Here is a 17317-nt window from a genome sequence, read left to right as displayed (position 1 = left end):
ATAAATAGAAGTGTTGAAGCAATTAATATAATTATTACATTATGCAATGAGGCAAACAAATTTGTGATTTCTTGTGTGTGGTAAGCTAGGGAAATGGGCTATTAACTGAATTGTTTAAAATGCTTAATTAAATGTGGCCGGTGAGGTGGTGAGAAGGTTTACAGAATATCATATTTATAAATGTGCAGATGTCCTGTAGATGGGGTGAGGAGTATGGAGAAGAAGGGATCTTTGTTGTTGAGGCCTCTAGTGGCGCTGCTACTTAATCATGGATTGAAGACAGTTCTGTGCATAGAGGGTAAAGTGATTGCGGCTAATTTTTTGGCATAAATGCGCCAACTGGGCCCCAAATAACTACTTTGTAACTAGTTGTTTATTGCTTTGCCATTTCTACAGCAATAATCCTAATTTTTTGCCTAAATATTGCAACTAGTTCCCAAATAACCACTTTGTAACTGTTCTGCCATTTCAACAGTAATATTGTTTACAATTTCCAAAATTGCATTTCGTGCAACTGGTCGCATAACCTTTTCTACGTAACTAGTTACTTTCTAAAATTTCTATATTTGAAGTTTCTAGTGGTGCTGCTAATTAATCAAGGATTTATGACATTTTTGTTTATATACTGTACCATGGTTGCATGCTAATTTCGTATATTTTGCCTAAATATTACAACTAGTTCCCAAATAACTACTTTGCAACTAGTTATTTACTGTTTTGCCATTTCAACAGCAATAATGTTTACATTTTCCAAAATTTCATTTCGTGCAACTGGACCCAAAACCCTTACCACGTAACTAGTTACTTTCTAAAATTTCTATACTGTGCATACTTTACCGACACGTGTGAATTTTTGTAGCTGCTTTTGTCGCTTTTAATGCATAAATACTTTCTATTATTCCACCCACATCAGTTCAAGGAAAAATTACTACTTAAAGTTATGCTATTAAAAAATCAATATTTTTGAGCACCATTTTCTAGTTACCTTGACACATTCCATACTCAATGGAATGGTATTTCGTGTTAGTATTTAAATTTTTTATTATTTATTTTTAATTTTTTAATTTTTACTTTTAGATTTTTGACATGCCGGAAAAGTGTTCATCAGTGGAAGACCTATTTTTTGTGCTTCAAAAAGTGTCTTGTTTTTAAGAAAACCTATTTATAAAAAAGTACATTGTAACACACATGTCGAACAAAATTGTTGAAATGTATATTTTCCCGTTCCTGCTTATCGATTTCCATCTCCCGCATACTCGCTCTTCCTCACGACCAACTAAATTGTTTTCAATTGATTGACAGTTGTTTGACGTCTTTCAAGCGAGCTGATGGTAGAAAGGTGTGGTAATGAACTAATACTACATATGTAGTACATATATGACAGCCATTTTCTAATATACTGTTATGTCAACATATTTCTGTGGTTGCTCTGGTTTGCCATTTTTCCCCATTGTGTGGCACATTTCACCTAAATTTTTATATTTGGTATGCAAGTTTTTAGGGCACATCAGATTTTTTTATTGAACGCTTGACCACAGGTACACAGGTACAAGTTGTTGCTGAGGTATTTTTCGCTAAAATTTTCTTTCATCATTTATTTACTTACTTGTGGCCCAAATTGTTGCCTAGGTGTATGGCCAACACTTGACTTGCCTATTGTTTTTATCAAATTTACCAAAAATTAGTCGTGGCGCCACCTGGATGTCGTAGTAAGCACCTAATAGATTGAAATATTGGCACTTCATTTTATTCTGCTTGGACAAAGTGCATGACCTACTTCACGAAGTTTCAAACTCTATCCAAAATTTTGACAACCTTTTTGGAACCTTAAGCTTTAAAAGTGAGCTTTAGCTCAGACTCAATTTTCATGAGTGAAAGTGGCATATTTTGTGTAAAAATTTATTTACTTGTTCTTTAAGGCTTGCCTATATGAGTTCAAACTCTGTCCTCGAAATAGATGGAGGCGGTTGTCCACTGTGGACACACTCAGGCTCATATCCCATTGTGGTGCCGGGTGGAGAACTTTTCCTTATCTCTCCTAAAACCATTGTGTACTTTTAAAAAATTTTAAAAGATCGCTGATTTTTACAGCATTGAGATCCAATTCATTTGAAAATTCTTTGCCTAAAAGGGCAAATCTCCGACGTCTGGATAGAGCAAATCTATGGCACAGGAGGTGTGGGATCGTCTCAGTATACTAAGACTGTATTTATTTTAGCTTAGCAGCGATTCTGTGTGTATAGCATTGAAAGCCGGCCACAATTGTCAGACGATACGCTGCTTTTACAATTTCCTCAAAAATAAATAGCTTACAAGTCTGTAAGGGTATGCGTATGACATTGCCTGTGTACTCATCAGTCAACTTGGTGCCACGCCTCGCTAGTTCATCGGCTCTGCGGTGACCACCCACACGGTTACAATGGCCAGGAATCCATGTTACCTTTAGTTGAAATGACTCAGCCATCTCGCTAAGAGATGTGCGGTATCTCATGACTACCTTGGAGGTTTTGAGCTAATGCTCAGTTTGCACGGATATGACCCAATTTTCCTACTTCTAAAGGGTGGTTAAATTTCAAGGGCCGATGCTGAATGTGAACCACACCTAAACGTCAACGACACCGTTGGACTTCTTTCTTTGGGGTTATTTGAAAGAAAAGATGTCCGTCGATAAGCCAGCAACAATTCAAAAGCTAAAGGATCAGATAATTCGGCACATTAACGGGATAGAACCTCAATGTGCCGCCGAGGCCGCGGCGGCCATTTGGCCGATATTTTTTTTCATACGTAATTTAGCTATACCAATATTATCATAATAAAGAGAAATGATAATAATTTCCTAAAAAAATTGTATTTGATTCAAAATCAACACCGGCCCTTGAAACTTAACCATGGGAACATTAAACGGGAAATTTAGAAAAATACTCTAAACTCTATGTTTTATTCACACAAATGCATGGAGTTTGCGACAGCAATTTTTGAGGCATTGTTTCCCATTCCTTTCAAAAATTTTGCCCACCTTTGCTCTAAGTCGATATTTCGGTCGATTTCGGTTAAGACTTCTGGAAATGATGCAGATTTTGTAAAATGGAATGTCAAGTTTGACTTCGATTTAGACTAACACTGAATCTAAGGGACTTAACTTCTCTCTTCACTAAGCCTTCTGCTTAGCAATTTGTTCCTTTTAGGGGAGAACTTAAACTAAAATACTAACAAATTTCTTTTGGAGGAAGTATAAAGTATGCAGAGGCGTTTCCAATAAGACCAGCCACTTATTTACTATTGAATTTGTTTTAAGTTTTTCTTATAAAAATTTAGTTCATACTACAACAAAAAACGTATAATTTAAAGCTCAAAACTTTGTAGAAAATTTAAAAAAATCCAACTAATTTTTATCCGAATTTCAAAGTTATTTTTTTTTAGAATCTTTAGTAAAAATTTGGGTATGCAGTTTTATGGCCATTGAATTTTTGTATACAAAATATTGTGCAAGTGGCGCATTTTATTTCATTCAAAGAAAGCACGAAATTTTTTTTCATATGGAGGAAATGCGTAAAATTATCAGAGAAACCAATTATCAAAAATCAAAGAGATTCTTGGGACATTTAAAACTTACACTCTATTTCACTAAAATTTGGTAGGCTATAAACAGCGCACGCACATTTTTTCTAGAAATTGTGAAATAATTAAAAAAAATTTTTTTTTTTTTTCAACAGTATTTGGAATTTGGATTTATATGGTATTTATTATAGAATTCACTACATTTGAGAAATTTGTTTTTATATAGAGAAAATGCGCAAACCCATCAGGGAAACAAATTATCAAAAATCAATGAAATTTTTGTGACATTTAAAACTTACATTTATTTAATTTTTTATTTTTTTAAGGTGTTGCTCATTTTTGTTCATATAACGAATGCAAGAAATTCCTTGTTAATTGGAGAAAATGCGTGAAGTGAATCTGGGAAACAAATTATAAAAAATCCCTGAAATTTTTAGTACATTTAAAACTTACACTTTGTTGTACTAAAATTTAATAGGCTATAAAACTGTGTACCCGAAATTTTTCTAAAATTATGTAAACATTTTCTTTTTAATTATATGAAAAATTTTGGGATTTTCAACAAAGTTTGAAACTTGGATTTACACTACAAGTTTATAAAACGAAAATATTTAAAATTAAAAAATTAAAAAATAAACTTGTTTAAGAATTTTTTTTCATATGGAGAAAATGCGTAAAATCATCAGGGAAGCACATTACCAAAAATCAATAAGATTTTTGTATCAACTAAAACTTTTTCTTCTTTTTGGCCTTTTTAGGTGTTTAGCCCAGCTCCTCCTTCTATTTGTGCCGTGCGTCTTGATTTTGTTCCACAAATGGATTCATTGTTTTTAATTTAATGAAAAGTCTTTGCATTTTTAACAATGTTTAAGACTTGGATTTATATGGCCTTTATTGTAGAATGCACTACATTTTTCCAAATAAAAAAAATATTAATAATAATTAAAATTAAAAGAATTAATAAATAAATAGTCAAAATTTGTTAATATGTGTTGCTTTTACAATTTTGCAACGAACTAAAAAATATAAAATATTTAAATTTAATTTAATTGTTACGTATACTTAATTAAAACGTATATTTTATTCTTAGGCCACTCAAATATTAGAGAAATAATATTTTTTGTTGGTTTCATTTGTCTTTCACTTTGCATTTGGTTACAAATAGTTTAGCTTTTTTCAATTGAATAAAATTTATTTGTCCTCAAACAAAATTCCCGTGTCTGTTTTTCTTTTCTCTTTCTCTGAATCCACTTGTCTGCGCACTAGTTTTGCGCACAACTGCAATTTAAACGTCTCTTTCGTGCAACACTTGCATTTAAACATTTTTGATTTGCGCTTGATTTTGTGGATATTCGCCCATACATTTTCCACATTATTTATTGCATTTTGGTTCAACCTATTTTTTAACCATGGCAAGGAGTTACTTGCGCTTAAAACATAAAATTTGTATTGCGAAATGTTTTTCGGTAACAAAAACATAAACAAAAAAAAAAAAGCAGGAAAAACTTAAAAATGAAGTAATTAAAAAAAAGGAGGGGAAAATGTAACCTCGTTACAAGAAAAGCATTTCAAATGGTAAAACAAAAAAAAAAAAAGATGCCTAAAATATTTTTCATTAAATTTGCTCCATATTTTTTGAAGCAGTCACAACTTTTTTAATGCCACATTGTTTGCTGATTCTTATTTGGTTTTTGCTTTCCTCTCCTCCTTCCAGGCGGTCGTACAACAGAGCCAGCAACAGGCTTTACTCAACAAATCCAATGATGATCTGCGACGGAAACGCCCGGAAACTACGCGGCCAAATCACATTCTACTCTTCACCATCATAAATCCATTCTATCCCATCACAGTGGTAAGTGCACGTGTACTCACACGCATACACACAAAAATACACACATAAAATGTTTTTAATTTTTGTTTTGTTTTGTTTTGGTTTGGTTTGTTTTTTATCCACTCTATGCGAGTAAGCCATTAGAACGCGTGATAGCTGCATATATCTCTATATCCGCATGCACATACACGCACACATATACTTATGTATGTATGTAGATGTGTATTTTATGTATGCACTTCAATATAAGCGCGTTTTTAGCCTCGTTAGAGCCGCCTTTTAGCCAAGTTACGTAAAGTGTTTATATGTTTGTGGGAGAACAAAGCAGGTATATACACACATACATATGTACATACTATGCATGTATGTGAAGAAGGTGGGTGGCTTAAAATATGTGTAGAAAAATGCAAAGTAAACGGCGAAGTGCAGCGCTGAGTGGCGCCTAAGTGTGCAACAGCCAGTCGCGCCTATTGAGCGTGCAACAACCTCGTAAGCGATGACAAAGATGTGGGCTAGCAAAAAAAAAAAAGTCCAGTTTAGACCACCGGCAGCAGCAGTGGAATGTGATGAATCGGTGATGACTTGCTGGTGGTGGTAAAATAAAATGAAAATAAGAATGCAAAAGTGAAGTGAAGATATCTATGTTTGGGTGTCATGCAACAACAAAGTGCTTTCCGTGAGATCGTTAGAGTATTTTAAGCATGGGTTTCCACTCTTAAAAAACAAAACAAAAAAAAAACTCAACAATTTCATAACTGCCATGAAAAAGCTCCTTCTAGAAAAAAAAACAATCGGCCGTTCGGAGGTGATATAAAATTGTAAGTTCTCTCCATTTGTAATACAAAATTAAGCCACGCACAACATAAGTTGAAGGAGGACCTCGGTTAAAGGGTTAGGTGGGTTTGAAAATTTCAAAAAATCGATTTTTGTTTTTTTTTGTCTCCTTAAATAGTACAGTATGTTTAAAATACTCTCCCAAAATTTTAAGTCGATCCGAGTAAAATTCTATGAGATAGACCCTTCCGAAGTTCCGCCTATTAGGCCACGTCAGTCGAGCGCTTCGCAGGTATACGTGTTTATCTCAAAATTCCATTTTTTAAGTCGGTGGATACGATATCTCGAAAAGTTATGAAGCGATTTAGTTCAAATTTTGTACAAATCTTTGAAATAACATTATCTAGTTATTGAACGAAGGAATTTTTTTTTTATTAATTACAACTATTATTTTTTCAGCCAATGTATGTCGAAAATTTCAGTAAAAAATGTGTTTTTTGGTTCAAAGCATGTAAAAAGTTCAAATTTGGATTTTTTTTCCTTCGTACAACAACGAGATTTATCCATGTACCAACGAAATCCTTTTGGTTTTTTGATTTTAGATGAACCAATAATGAGTTATGCTGTCCACGGCAAGAGTATTTTTTTTTGAGACGTCAAGGAAGATGAGGTACCAATGACTGAGTTTTCGAAATTTTTAAATAAAAATTTCACAAAACACTGTTTATATATGTATCTTAGATATAGTGAATTGTTTAAATAAAATATATGATTTTATATACTAAGAAAAAAATAGTCAAAATCTTCTTTTTTTCAACCTCTGAAACCCACCTAACCCCTTAAGGCCTACAAAAACGATATACCCGCCAGATATATCAAAATATTGTATATAATTTCATTACCCTAAAATCTCTCGCAAACTGGCAATTTGTGCGACTGCTTGACAATCGCGTGTTCCTACTGATCCCCATACGTGGCATCTGGACCCTGGAGATATGATAGTACAAGAAAACAGACGACTGTTAAAAGCGATACTAAATACTTGGCAGATGGGTTAAAATTTTCTTTCAAATTTCTTTAAATTTTCTATGATTTTAAGTCGAAGAAAACCTGAAAGTCGAAAGAAAACTGTGCAGGTGTGGCACATCCCATACTCGCACCAGCACAAAACTAATAAAAAAGTTAAATCCAAGCAAATTTTAACGAAAACGATATGTCACTACATCTCTTATGGAAAGTCCAGAGGCAAGGCTGGATCGCGGATTAGCTTTACAAATAAAGTGACGATAAATACAACAGTTTCATTTTTTTTATTTGGAGATCGGCAGTTACTCGCAGTCGTAGGTACTTGTGCGCTCATCCGTTATACCTCGAAAAAGTGTCTCACTCTGTCGTCTGGACTAGATTAGTGCATGATTTATATCGCTAACCAACCGCTTCTCCTAAGGTTTTAAAAGTTGCAACAGTCTCTGAATCCCAATGAAGCGATGCGTTGGTTTCGTAAAACGAAAAAGCTCGGTCTATTAGATTGAGCTTCACGAGATCAGCGTCTGTCAAATATAAGTATCTTACCCAACTGCAGGATATGCATTACTTTCTACAATGGAACGCGGTCTAGTAATCTGCTCGACACATTTCGCTTAGAGTCGGGTCTTTTACCCAAATTCTGTTCGGGTACTCGTTCAGGATCCATTGTTTAGGCCAGCAATAGTTCGCAAACTACGTTTGTTTAGTATTGTTCCAATCATCTACATTCACATAGGCAATTGAACCGGTTAGAGATAAATAAATAAGTTGGGTTATGCAGGAAAAAATATTTTTATTCTGGATTTCCTAACAAGCAGCTCTCGTCCCAGCCAGCGAAACTACAGGGTCCAGCACGTCAAGTGGAACCAGTTAAAAGAACCATAAATTTAGTTTGGAAAATTACTTTTATTCAATTCATTTTAAAAAATGTGTGAAAATAATACCAAATTAATACTAAATCAATTTACTGTTGCTTGACATGAGCACCTTTTGCCTTGACTATGGCCTTGAGACGGTTCAGAAACGAATCGCAAGCTGCGCGAATGTGATTTGCAGATATTTTGGCTCACTCGCGGACAATGGCTTTTTTCAGCGAATCTTTTTAGTTCGCATTTTGCTCTCCGACATGGCCCTAAGAGAATAATCCATCGCATTCGCGTATGGTGAATTTGTGAGCCATTGTGTGGACGTTATGAAGTTCGGAACGTTGCTTTTTACCCATTTCTGGTTCACTCGAGCTTTGTGAGATGGTGTCGAGTCCTGCTGAAATGTCCATGGTCCTCCACCGAAATGTTTGTCTGCTCACGGTTTCAATGCAACCTCCAAAATTTTTTCACGATAATATTTCGTATTTGCCTTGACGCCAGGCTCGATGATGATCAATTGGAGATCGCCCATCCGCGGTTACAGCGGTCCAAACCATTACCTGTGGCGGGTACTACCACCTGGTGGCCAATCGATGACTCAAATTCTCGTATGAACAGTCGGCCAAATAAACCTTATCGTTTTGGGAGTTTACGATTTGCTCAATTTGAAATTTTTTCGCCCGCTTTCGACCAAGCGAAGCAACTCCTTCGTTCTCTCAAGTCTGACGTGTTGCTGCTTTGGTGTGAGATCATGCGCCTTTTGGATCTTGTAACGCTTGACTTTGAGATAATTTTTCAGTATGCGGCGGATGCTACGGTCTGATATTTTCAGTTCTTTCGGTCAGATATTTTCAGTTCTTTCGCCATTTGATTGGTAATCGTCGGGGATTTCGCTCAAGTCGCTTCTTCACTTTTTGAACCATTTCACGTGACGTTGCAGTCCTTTGATGACCATCTCCATGACGTTTCGCGATGCTACCAGTACCATTGCAACGAGAAATGTTGCGTTAAACAAAAACTTTATTTACTTTTAAGGCGCTCGAGCTCACGAACAATCGCTGGTTGTGATTTGCCAACCAAATATAATGCAATCACGAGATGCCCGTGCATTAGCTGCGCGACCGTTCTGAAGTTGATTACTCTTCGAGCGCCGGACCCTGTAGCTGAACGCAACCTTAAATTTAAGTTAAAAGGATAGTGGGCATGGGGCTTAGGCTGATTAATACCAATCTTTATGATCCCATTGAGATAGTTCAAGTATTTTTTAGATTTTCACTGCCACGTGGATCAATAGGCATCCAGATAGATGTGTTTTACTCGAAACCTCAGTCTTGTCTGATAATTTTGTGTTCCGTTTGTAAATATTTAATATGTCGCACCACCTTTCCTTTGTTTCAAACAACTTCTACTTGTTTAAAGATCAGTACTCTTAACCCCATCCTTTCTGACAATGGGTATGAATGTTTTATCATAGCACCACCAACAGCAACCAGCAGCGGGGCAAAAGTCGGATAGTGCAAAACTGAGTGACAGACTGTCAGGCAATATCGTTGCGCACGTAACAGGAACAAATGCAAGAAGAACGCAAAAAATTGTTGCTTTCATTGTGACGGAAGGATTTTATGACTCCTTCTTCCTCTACCTGCCGTCTGCCATGCTTATGTAAACGGAGGCTGTTATCGCGCTCACCCTCTGGACGCGGCGACTTAAAGCGACTTAGCAGTGCAAAAACAACAGTAAAACCGAAAAACATGTGTATGTGCACACGCTTGGTTGAACGGCACACACACATACACACATACAAATGCATACCTCCGAAATGGCACAAATATGGCGAGAAACGAATAGAGGGACAACGCCAATGACTGTTTGGCGGGAAGAAGATTTGATTTTACAAGAGGAGTAAGGGAAAGAAACAAATAAAACAGCAATAAAAAAACGTAAGAAAAAAAAAACAGCCATCAGCCATTGAAGTGCAGGACATGCAACTCCAACAACCATAATAGCGAGGCCTGCCAAGTAGCGCAGAAATTCATGCGCTGCACTGAAAATGTTGCCGGTTTTCGCTGACCAATCCGCTTACTTGTGCCACAGTTTCCAGGAGCAGTGCATTTTTATTTACAGACACACACCCACACATGCAGTTATACTTTATGCGCTTGTGTGTGGGCTAGTATGTTAGCGTGTTGAATTTTTCATAACTGTACAACAGACCTTCAGACACAATGGCTCTGGGACGCAGCAGGATCACTCGCTCCATGCCACATGCCCGTTATGCATATCAATATTTATGTGTTCGTGCATTCATACTTTGTTTGCTTTTTTTGTTATAGATTTTCATATGCATAGGTGTGTGCATGTGTGTGTTTGCACGCGCTGATGTGCACACATTTGAACAGCAAATCAAAATAGCCAATATTGCAGCACATCAACAATGGCCATTGGCTGGCTGGACGGAGGAGCGAGATTAGAATTCATTGCACACAATCCGGTCTGTGGTGGTTAGCGTGCGAAAAAATTGATAAAATTCTGTTATGAAAAAAACCAAAAACAAAAAACAAAAATTGGTTGAATTTTTGCTTAAATTTAATCTCGTTGATTATTTTGACTTAAGAGAAATGATTCCTTCAAAAATGTTTGTATATCCTTTGTGGTTTTGATAAATTTACTGAGGGAAAGTGTGCGTTAGAATATCAGCCGTGCCATCAGCAATTAGGCGTGCGGATATTTTTTTGTTTTTTTTTTTTTATAAAAAAGAGGAAGGTTATACGTCTTCACTTCTTAGAGCTACGCAAAGAGCGCAAAACTACTGCTTCACAACCATCGCTTTCAAACCAACCAGGACAGCACTAAGGCTCTCTGTAGCGGTAACGTGGCTCCGGAATCACCTTGGAAAGAGCTTAACCTCAAGATTAGTTTAGATTCGGCTGGGTTTAAAAATATAAAACTTTTTTTGATATCTTTTTTTTACTGATTATAAGCAAACAATTTTCAAATATTTATTAGGTTGAGCTATATTACACGAATGACCCTTAAAATCAAGTACACCCGGTCGCTAAGGGGGCCATTGCGATAGCTAGAAAATCTTAGTCTCTCAGTCCTAACTTTTTAGTGCTTTTAATCTGCTTATCTTCGTATCTCTTGGCCGAAACCGACTGTACTTGCTTTTTTTATATTTAATTGTCGGGTGTCTGGCCGAGCGCTACCTCCAATTTGTGGCGTGTGTCTTGACGTGGTCATACGAATTAAAAAACTTACAATTTTATGCCGCCTCCGAACTGCAAATGGTTTTCTAAGAGGAGCTTTTTCATAGCAGAAATACCCTAACTCGCTATTTGAATACATTTTTTACTATCAAAGATAGCACCAAACACTCGCCCTAGAAGTGCTGAAAATACTCTACCTTTACTTCTTCTCTGTAGTTCCAACAGAATTCGTTATGCGGCGCTTCAAATCTGGCGGCCAAAAGTACAAGGCCTCATTAGGCGTCCCGTAGGGAAAGAATATAGTCCTTTTCGAGAGCTTCTTTTCCTGCCTTACGTGAATGTTAGCCAACGTGATAAGGAGTTCCTGCGGATGTCCGTTTTCAGTAGCTGCTCGAGCTTTCTTCTCAGCTTGTGGAGACAGGAAACTCGGCGAGGCTTGTATGCTTGGATATGATTCCTAAAATCCGTTCTTCAACTCTTTACTTGTGCTGTCGCTCACTTCCAGAACTGCACTAAATCGCGGGATCAGTAAAAATTGCCGATGCGCTGTCGAAGAGATTACAAGGATCTTCAGATTTCTTGAATGAATTGTTATTGGAAGAACTGTCTTTGGCTGCAATATATCTGCAATAAATATCTAAAATACTTAACATAGATATTGCTGAATTAAACTCTTTAACATTGCACTCATCTCACACTCAGATCTGCGTGAAGAGGAACACCGCTCAATATGAGCTATTTAATTTGAAATAAAGGATTTATTCAACAGAGACGCGACTTTCAACTCACAACTTCAGAATTATTTAGAGGGAAGCCTAATTTCCAATTGCTTGAAAAATTCGGCAAGAAAATCGTATGTACTTCATTACATGTCGTAAATTCGTAGAGCGAATCACTAATCACCTCTCACAGCCCAATTTGATCAAATCTTTATAGAAGAAAAGATTATTCACTGGCAGGGACACTTTGTTAAAAGTCCAACTAACGATCTAATATGCAGACACTCTGAGGCGGGCAGTATTCTGCGCTTTGGTAAAGAGATGGAAGAGAGAGAGAGGGAGAAAAGAGAGGGAGCTAAGTTAAAAGGGTAAACCTCTACGGCTTCACTACAATCCAATTCATCGCCAACTCGGCACTCACATTCAGCTGCGTCTAGACAAGTAGAATTTCTTTTGGAGTTTCGTACGTTATTTGATGTGGATATGTTGTTCTAAATTCTTTAAAACTCCGTTGAGCGCCAGGGCTTAACTCAATTAGCTCAATTGACTCATTTAGCCTGGTACAGTTCCTCATAAAATAAAGCAAACGCTGGGCTCTGAAGTTGTGATTGAAAGCCCCTCTTGACCTTAGACTATCTTGAGGGTTTTTAGATAGCGGTTTAGAGGTGGCTTCTCGACAGGCAATGTCAAAGTGTATTTCCCAGCGTATTTCTGCCCTGAAAAAGTTCCTCATAAAAAAATATTTGCGGATGTCCAGAATCGACTTAAAACTTCCCTCCTTTGGTGAACAACATGAAGACACACGCCACAAGCGCCAATTAATATATATATATATACATATACATAATATATACGAGATCAGACATATACAGTCAGCCAAAAAGTTTTTGCACATTGATTTTTTTTTTTTGCTTTTTTTTATTTTGGCTTAGTTTTTCAAGAAAAATTGCTTGCCATTATTGTTTTTTTGTTAAAATAAAGTTTTTAGTATAATAAGAACCGTATAAATCGAAGTCTAAAATTAAACAAACAAAAAATTATGAAAATTTCATTAGAATTTTAAGCTTGTCGGGAAGAATTAAGCCGGCCAGCCAACTCCTTCCTCCAGATGAAGACATTGAGCTCTAATAAATAAAGCAGCAGGAGCTCAGATAGACTACCCACGCTCCTGTATAGCCATAGACATATACAGTCAGTCAAAAAAGTTTTGGCACAGTGATTTTTTTTTTGCTTTTTTTTAATTTGCTTTGTTTTTCAAGAAAAATTGCCTGCCATTATTTTGTTGCTGGGAAAAGCCGTATAAATCGAAATCTAAGATGAAAAAAAAAGTTATGAAATTTTCGTCAAAATTTTAAGTTTCTCACGAATAATTTTTAATTTTTTTCTCGTATTCAATTGTATAGCTCATTTAATTAAAGTGTAATTTTTTGGAAAATTTGATAAATTTTTTAAGGTTGTGTAAAGTTTGAAACTTGAAAATATGTTGCTTGTAAAATATGTTGCCGCATAAACTATAATTTTAACAAGAAATAACCAAAGAAATTTTTCTTTTCTGATTTTCATTTTTCCGCCTCTAATTTTCCTTTGTATGGCATTTTCATTTCATTTCATTTATTGCCCAAAAATGTGTATGGCATCATCGCTTAGGCAGCCATTTATCCTAACCTAACATTACGAATATTGCAAAGAAAAAACTCACTGTGCCAAAACTTGTCTGACTTACTGCATTTAGGGCAAATCAAAGAAAACTAAAAAGCTGTAATAAAAATTATGAACCAAACTGAATTGCTGTAAATGATGTACTCGCACTGCTCATTTAAGCTGACAGAAGGATCACAGTTTGCTTACCACTTCTTAGTTCACAGATTTCAATAAATGGAAAAGTATCATATTGAAGTTTTTCCTATCAAAACTCATTTGCCGTTCATACTTCCATAAAGGGTGTAGGGGGTGAGGTATGTATGTATGGAGAATTTATTATCATTATCCATATTTCTTCCACTTCACTGCGCAAAATGCGAATATGAATAAATTCAGTGAGTCCCAAACTCTATCTACACCCGCCCTAAGTTTTGCAGCTATTAATCTGCGTTTAGTGCGCGATTATTTGATAGAAATTTTGCCGTTATATAAATGATTGTGTGTAGTGCAAATATATCATGTTGTATATGAATGTATGTATGTATGTATGCATGTACCTTATGTGTGTGTGTGTGTGGGCATAGATAAAGCGAAAAGTTTGGGCAACTTTGAGGCCAATCGATTTTATACATTTGCATTTGTATGTTTGGCTGTGTACTTTCTTTCATAAAAAGTTGGGTAAAACGAGAGAAAATTATGTAGATTTTTTTCTTTTTTTTAAATTCTAGTTTCATGAAAAAACAATTTTGCAATCCATTCATTCAAAGTAGCTAAGAAAATATACACTCTTCTCATGCGCACAGTAGTTGCAACATATATTATGAAAACTGTGCACAATGAAGAGGAAAAATTTGCCACAAACTTTTTAAATAATTCAATTCGTAAGTTGACAAGTTTTGAGACTGAAAAAATAGCCCCAAGCAGCAAAGAAAAAAGCGCACAATAGAATGCAAGGCAAATGAGCCAGCCAAAGCTGAGAAATTGCAACAAAAGCCAATGCAGTTCAATGTAGAAGAATGTAGCCTAAGACTTAGTGTGGAATGTATGAGGAATTTCCCGTGTATGCATGCCTGGGCATCACAAAAGTGTATGTAGGTATGCGTGTGAGCTGCGCTAGTGCATAAAAACTATTTAATCTTGCCGCTAATGCCACTATGATTTCGAAGAGTGATAGTAAGAGTAATAAAAAAGTATTAAGGCACACACACACACACACCCACACATGTGTGCTATTCACATACAGTATGACTACTGCGTCAGCCGCCGCCCACTGCTCCACTATAGCTATTCAAGCCATTCAATATTATAACAAATCAAATATCAATGATCCTTGTGCTGGCTTACACTCTGCTTCCTCTACTGCGATTTTCTTGCATGAACTGCTGGCAGCACTGCATTTGTCGGCTTAGAGCGGTAAACAAACACTGGCGCATACATAAACGCACGCTCATTTCTCATTTGTGAAAGTCTCACAAGTATGCACACATATGCATGTATGCATGTACATATGTAGGTGTGTGGGTAGTGGTTTTTCCTTTAATATTGTGTCTGCTGCCTGCCATTCGAAGTGGCAGCTTATCGCTGGCGCACCAAGCCAGATAGCAGTCAAGCAGCAATACAACAACAATAAAAAAGTTACTAAAAAAAATATTGCTTTTTTTTTGTACATAATCTGCCAGTCGAACGAGCGAGCAAGCAAGCCAACTTCGAGGCAGTGAATTGCATCAAAAGAGCGCCTAGCCTGCAAGCATCCGTTGCCAGGACGTGTGTCGTGTGACGTACATAGATTCACTACGACCGTCCAGTGCTGCTGGCGCTACACAGCCAGAAACAATATGTATAAATGTCATTTGAGTTTGCCAACAATAGCGGACTGTTGGATAAACAGAAAGAGGTGAAGAGAGTGAGAGAGAGAGGGAGAGGTTGAGAGACTTAAGTAAAAGTTTCAGGCAATGGGGCGTGCATGGCAATCGAAAGAAAAAAACCAAAATCGCCCAAAATTACTTGAAAACCGGCGGAAGAGAGTTGCATGCCCAAATACCCGTACAGGCAAAACGCGCCACCCACTCGCAGCTCCCACAATATTTGAGCTGCTTCCGTTGATTTTCCATTTGCTGGCTCCTAAAAGCACGCTAAGAAAATTTAGCATATGCAAAGTACTATTCTTGCACAGCCTACCTTGAGTGCACCCCTCGAATTCGTCTTCCTTGAGTTCTTTCTATTTTAGTTCCCCGCTTTTAGCCAGGGCGTCGGCTAAAAATGCATGCAATAACTTCTGCCCTGCTATATCTATTATGTCGCACTTGAATCGCCTGAAATCGACTGTTTGGAAAATAGTGTAAAATGATAGAAGAAAAATGTGCATACGAGCTCATGACAATGCCGACAGGCGGCAGGCAGCCATTGTGTAGACCAAAACCGCATGCACTGTATGCATACATTCCAATTGCTACGACAGCGCAGTCACTTGCTGGTATCGTTAGATGGCAGCTTAATGATGTGACATATGGGTAGGAACAGTCGACTTTCTTTGCATTTCGTTTTGTTTGTTGTGTTGCAACAAATTTGGCTTTTGCATATTTTGGCTTATTATACTGTAATAGTTGTTTGCTGAGATTCTTTGAGTAGGCATATTTTTGGCATTATTGTTTTTTTTTACATACGTAGTACAGCTCACTGTAAGCTTATGAGCTTATTAAATTGAAAATCGGAAGAGCGATCTGAAAATAAGTAAAAAAAGATGTTGTAGTCTACTGCTACAAACAAATATAGTAAATATTTGCGAGATTGATAGTGCATAGAAACTCGAAGCTTTAAAGCGTTTGCGAGTAAACGAAAAACATGTGTTTTTTTTCAGATTTATTAAGTCTTTAACACCTTTGAGTTTTGTTAAGAAACTTTTCGGAAACTTTCAGGTAGAATGAAAAAATTCCAAAAATAAATTAGAAAGAACAAAAGCTTGCCAGCTTTCTTTCAACTTTTGATTCATTTAACTTGGATTTATTAATGAAGGTTATCGAATAAATTCCCTTAAGCTATTTTTAAAACTTTTATGAATGCTCCACTACCTATTTAATCTTGATACTTTCCTAAAAATGCTTTGCCCCAACTGATTATTTATTTCAAAATCTTCCAAAGTGCTTATGACTATCTTCTCTTTTAACTTCTAAAAGCAACCTCTCCATATATTAGTGAAGACTCTTGAAGAAATTCCTTTAAGCTATTTTCTAAACTTTTATGGTAGCTTCACTCACCAAGAGTTTATTTGCTTTCAACTTCTTAAAGCAGCATTTCGATTTTTTAGTGAAGGTTATCGAATAAATTCTCTTAAGCCATTTCTTAAACTTCTATGAAAGCTCATCACCTATTTAATCTTCACAATTTCTTAAAAATGCTTGCGCTCAATGTGCTTTCTGCATCCTGCATTAGCTCATCATGCTTGAATTGAGCCTATGAAAGTTTAAAAGCGCAAAGCTTTTAAGCGTTAGCGAGTCAACGAAAGAAAAAACGATTTTACAAAACTATTAAAATTACCTCGTTTTCTGATTAAATTATTGTTTGAATGCTATCTATTAGGAAGCAAAAATTTTTCAAAATAGAATAGGCTTCTCAAAAATCGTCTTTAATTCAAAATCTTGTATCTCCTTTAAAAAGTACACGCTTAAAAGCTCGCTTGCTTTCTCCTTTAACTTTTAG

The 17317-nt window shown here is 36.3% G+C and overlaps 1 protein-coding gene across 8 annotated transcripts in view; it reads left to right on the top strand.

Annotated features, from left to right (window-relative positions):
- Window positions 1-17317, top strand: part of LOC129246207 (heterogeneous nuclear ribonucleoprotein L) — a 343070-nt gene that overhangs the window by 124040 nt on the left and 201713 nt on the right. For all 8 annotated transcript variants that reach the window (XM_054884810.1, XM_054884813.1, XM_054884816.1 and 5 more), the window contains one exon: window positions 5273-5410. In XM_054884810.1, coding sequence (XP_054740785.1) covers window positions 5273-5410 — 138 coding nt within the window. The remainder of the gene's footprint in view (window positions 1-5272; window positions 5411-17317) is intronic.

The sequence above is a fragment of the Anastrepha obliqua genome, chromosome 4 (assembly GCF_027943255.1).
Source record: "Anastrepha obliqua isolate idAnaObli1 chromosome 4, idAnaObli1_1.0, whole genome shotgun sequence".
Taxonomy (NCBI): Eukaryota; Metazoa; Arthropoda; class Insecta; order Diptera; family Tephritidae; genus Anastrepha; species Anastrepha obliqua.
The sequence above is the reverse complement of the archived record's forward strand: the minus strand, read 5'-3'. Positions and strand labels throughout refer to the sequence as shown.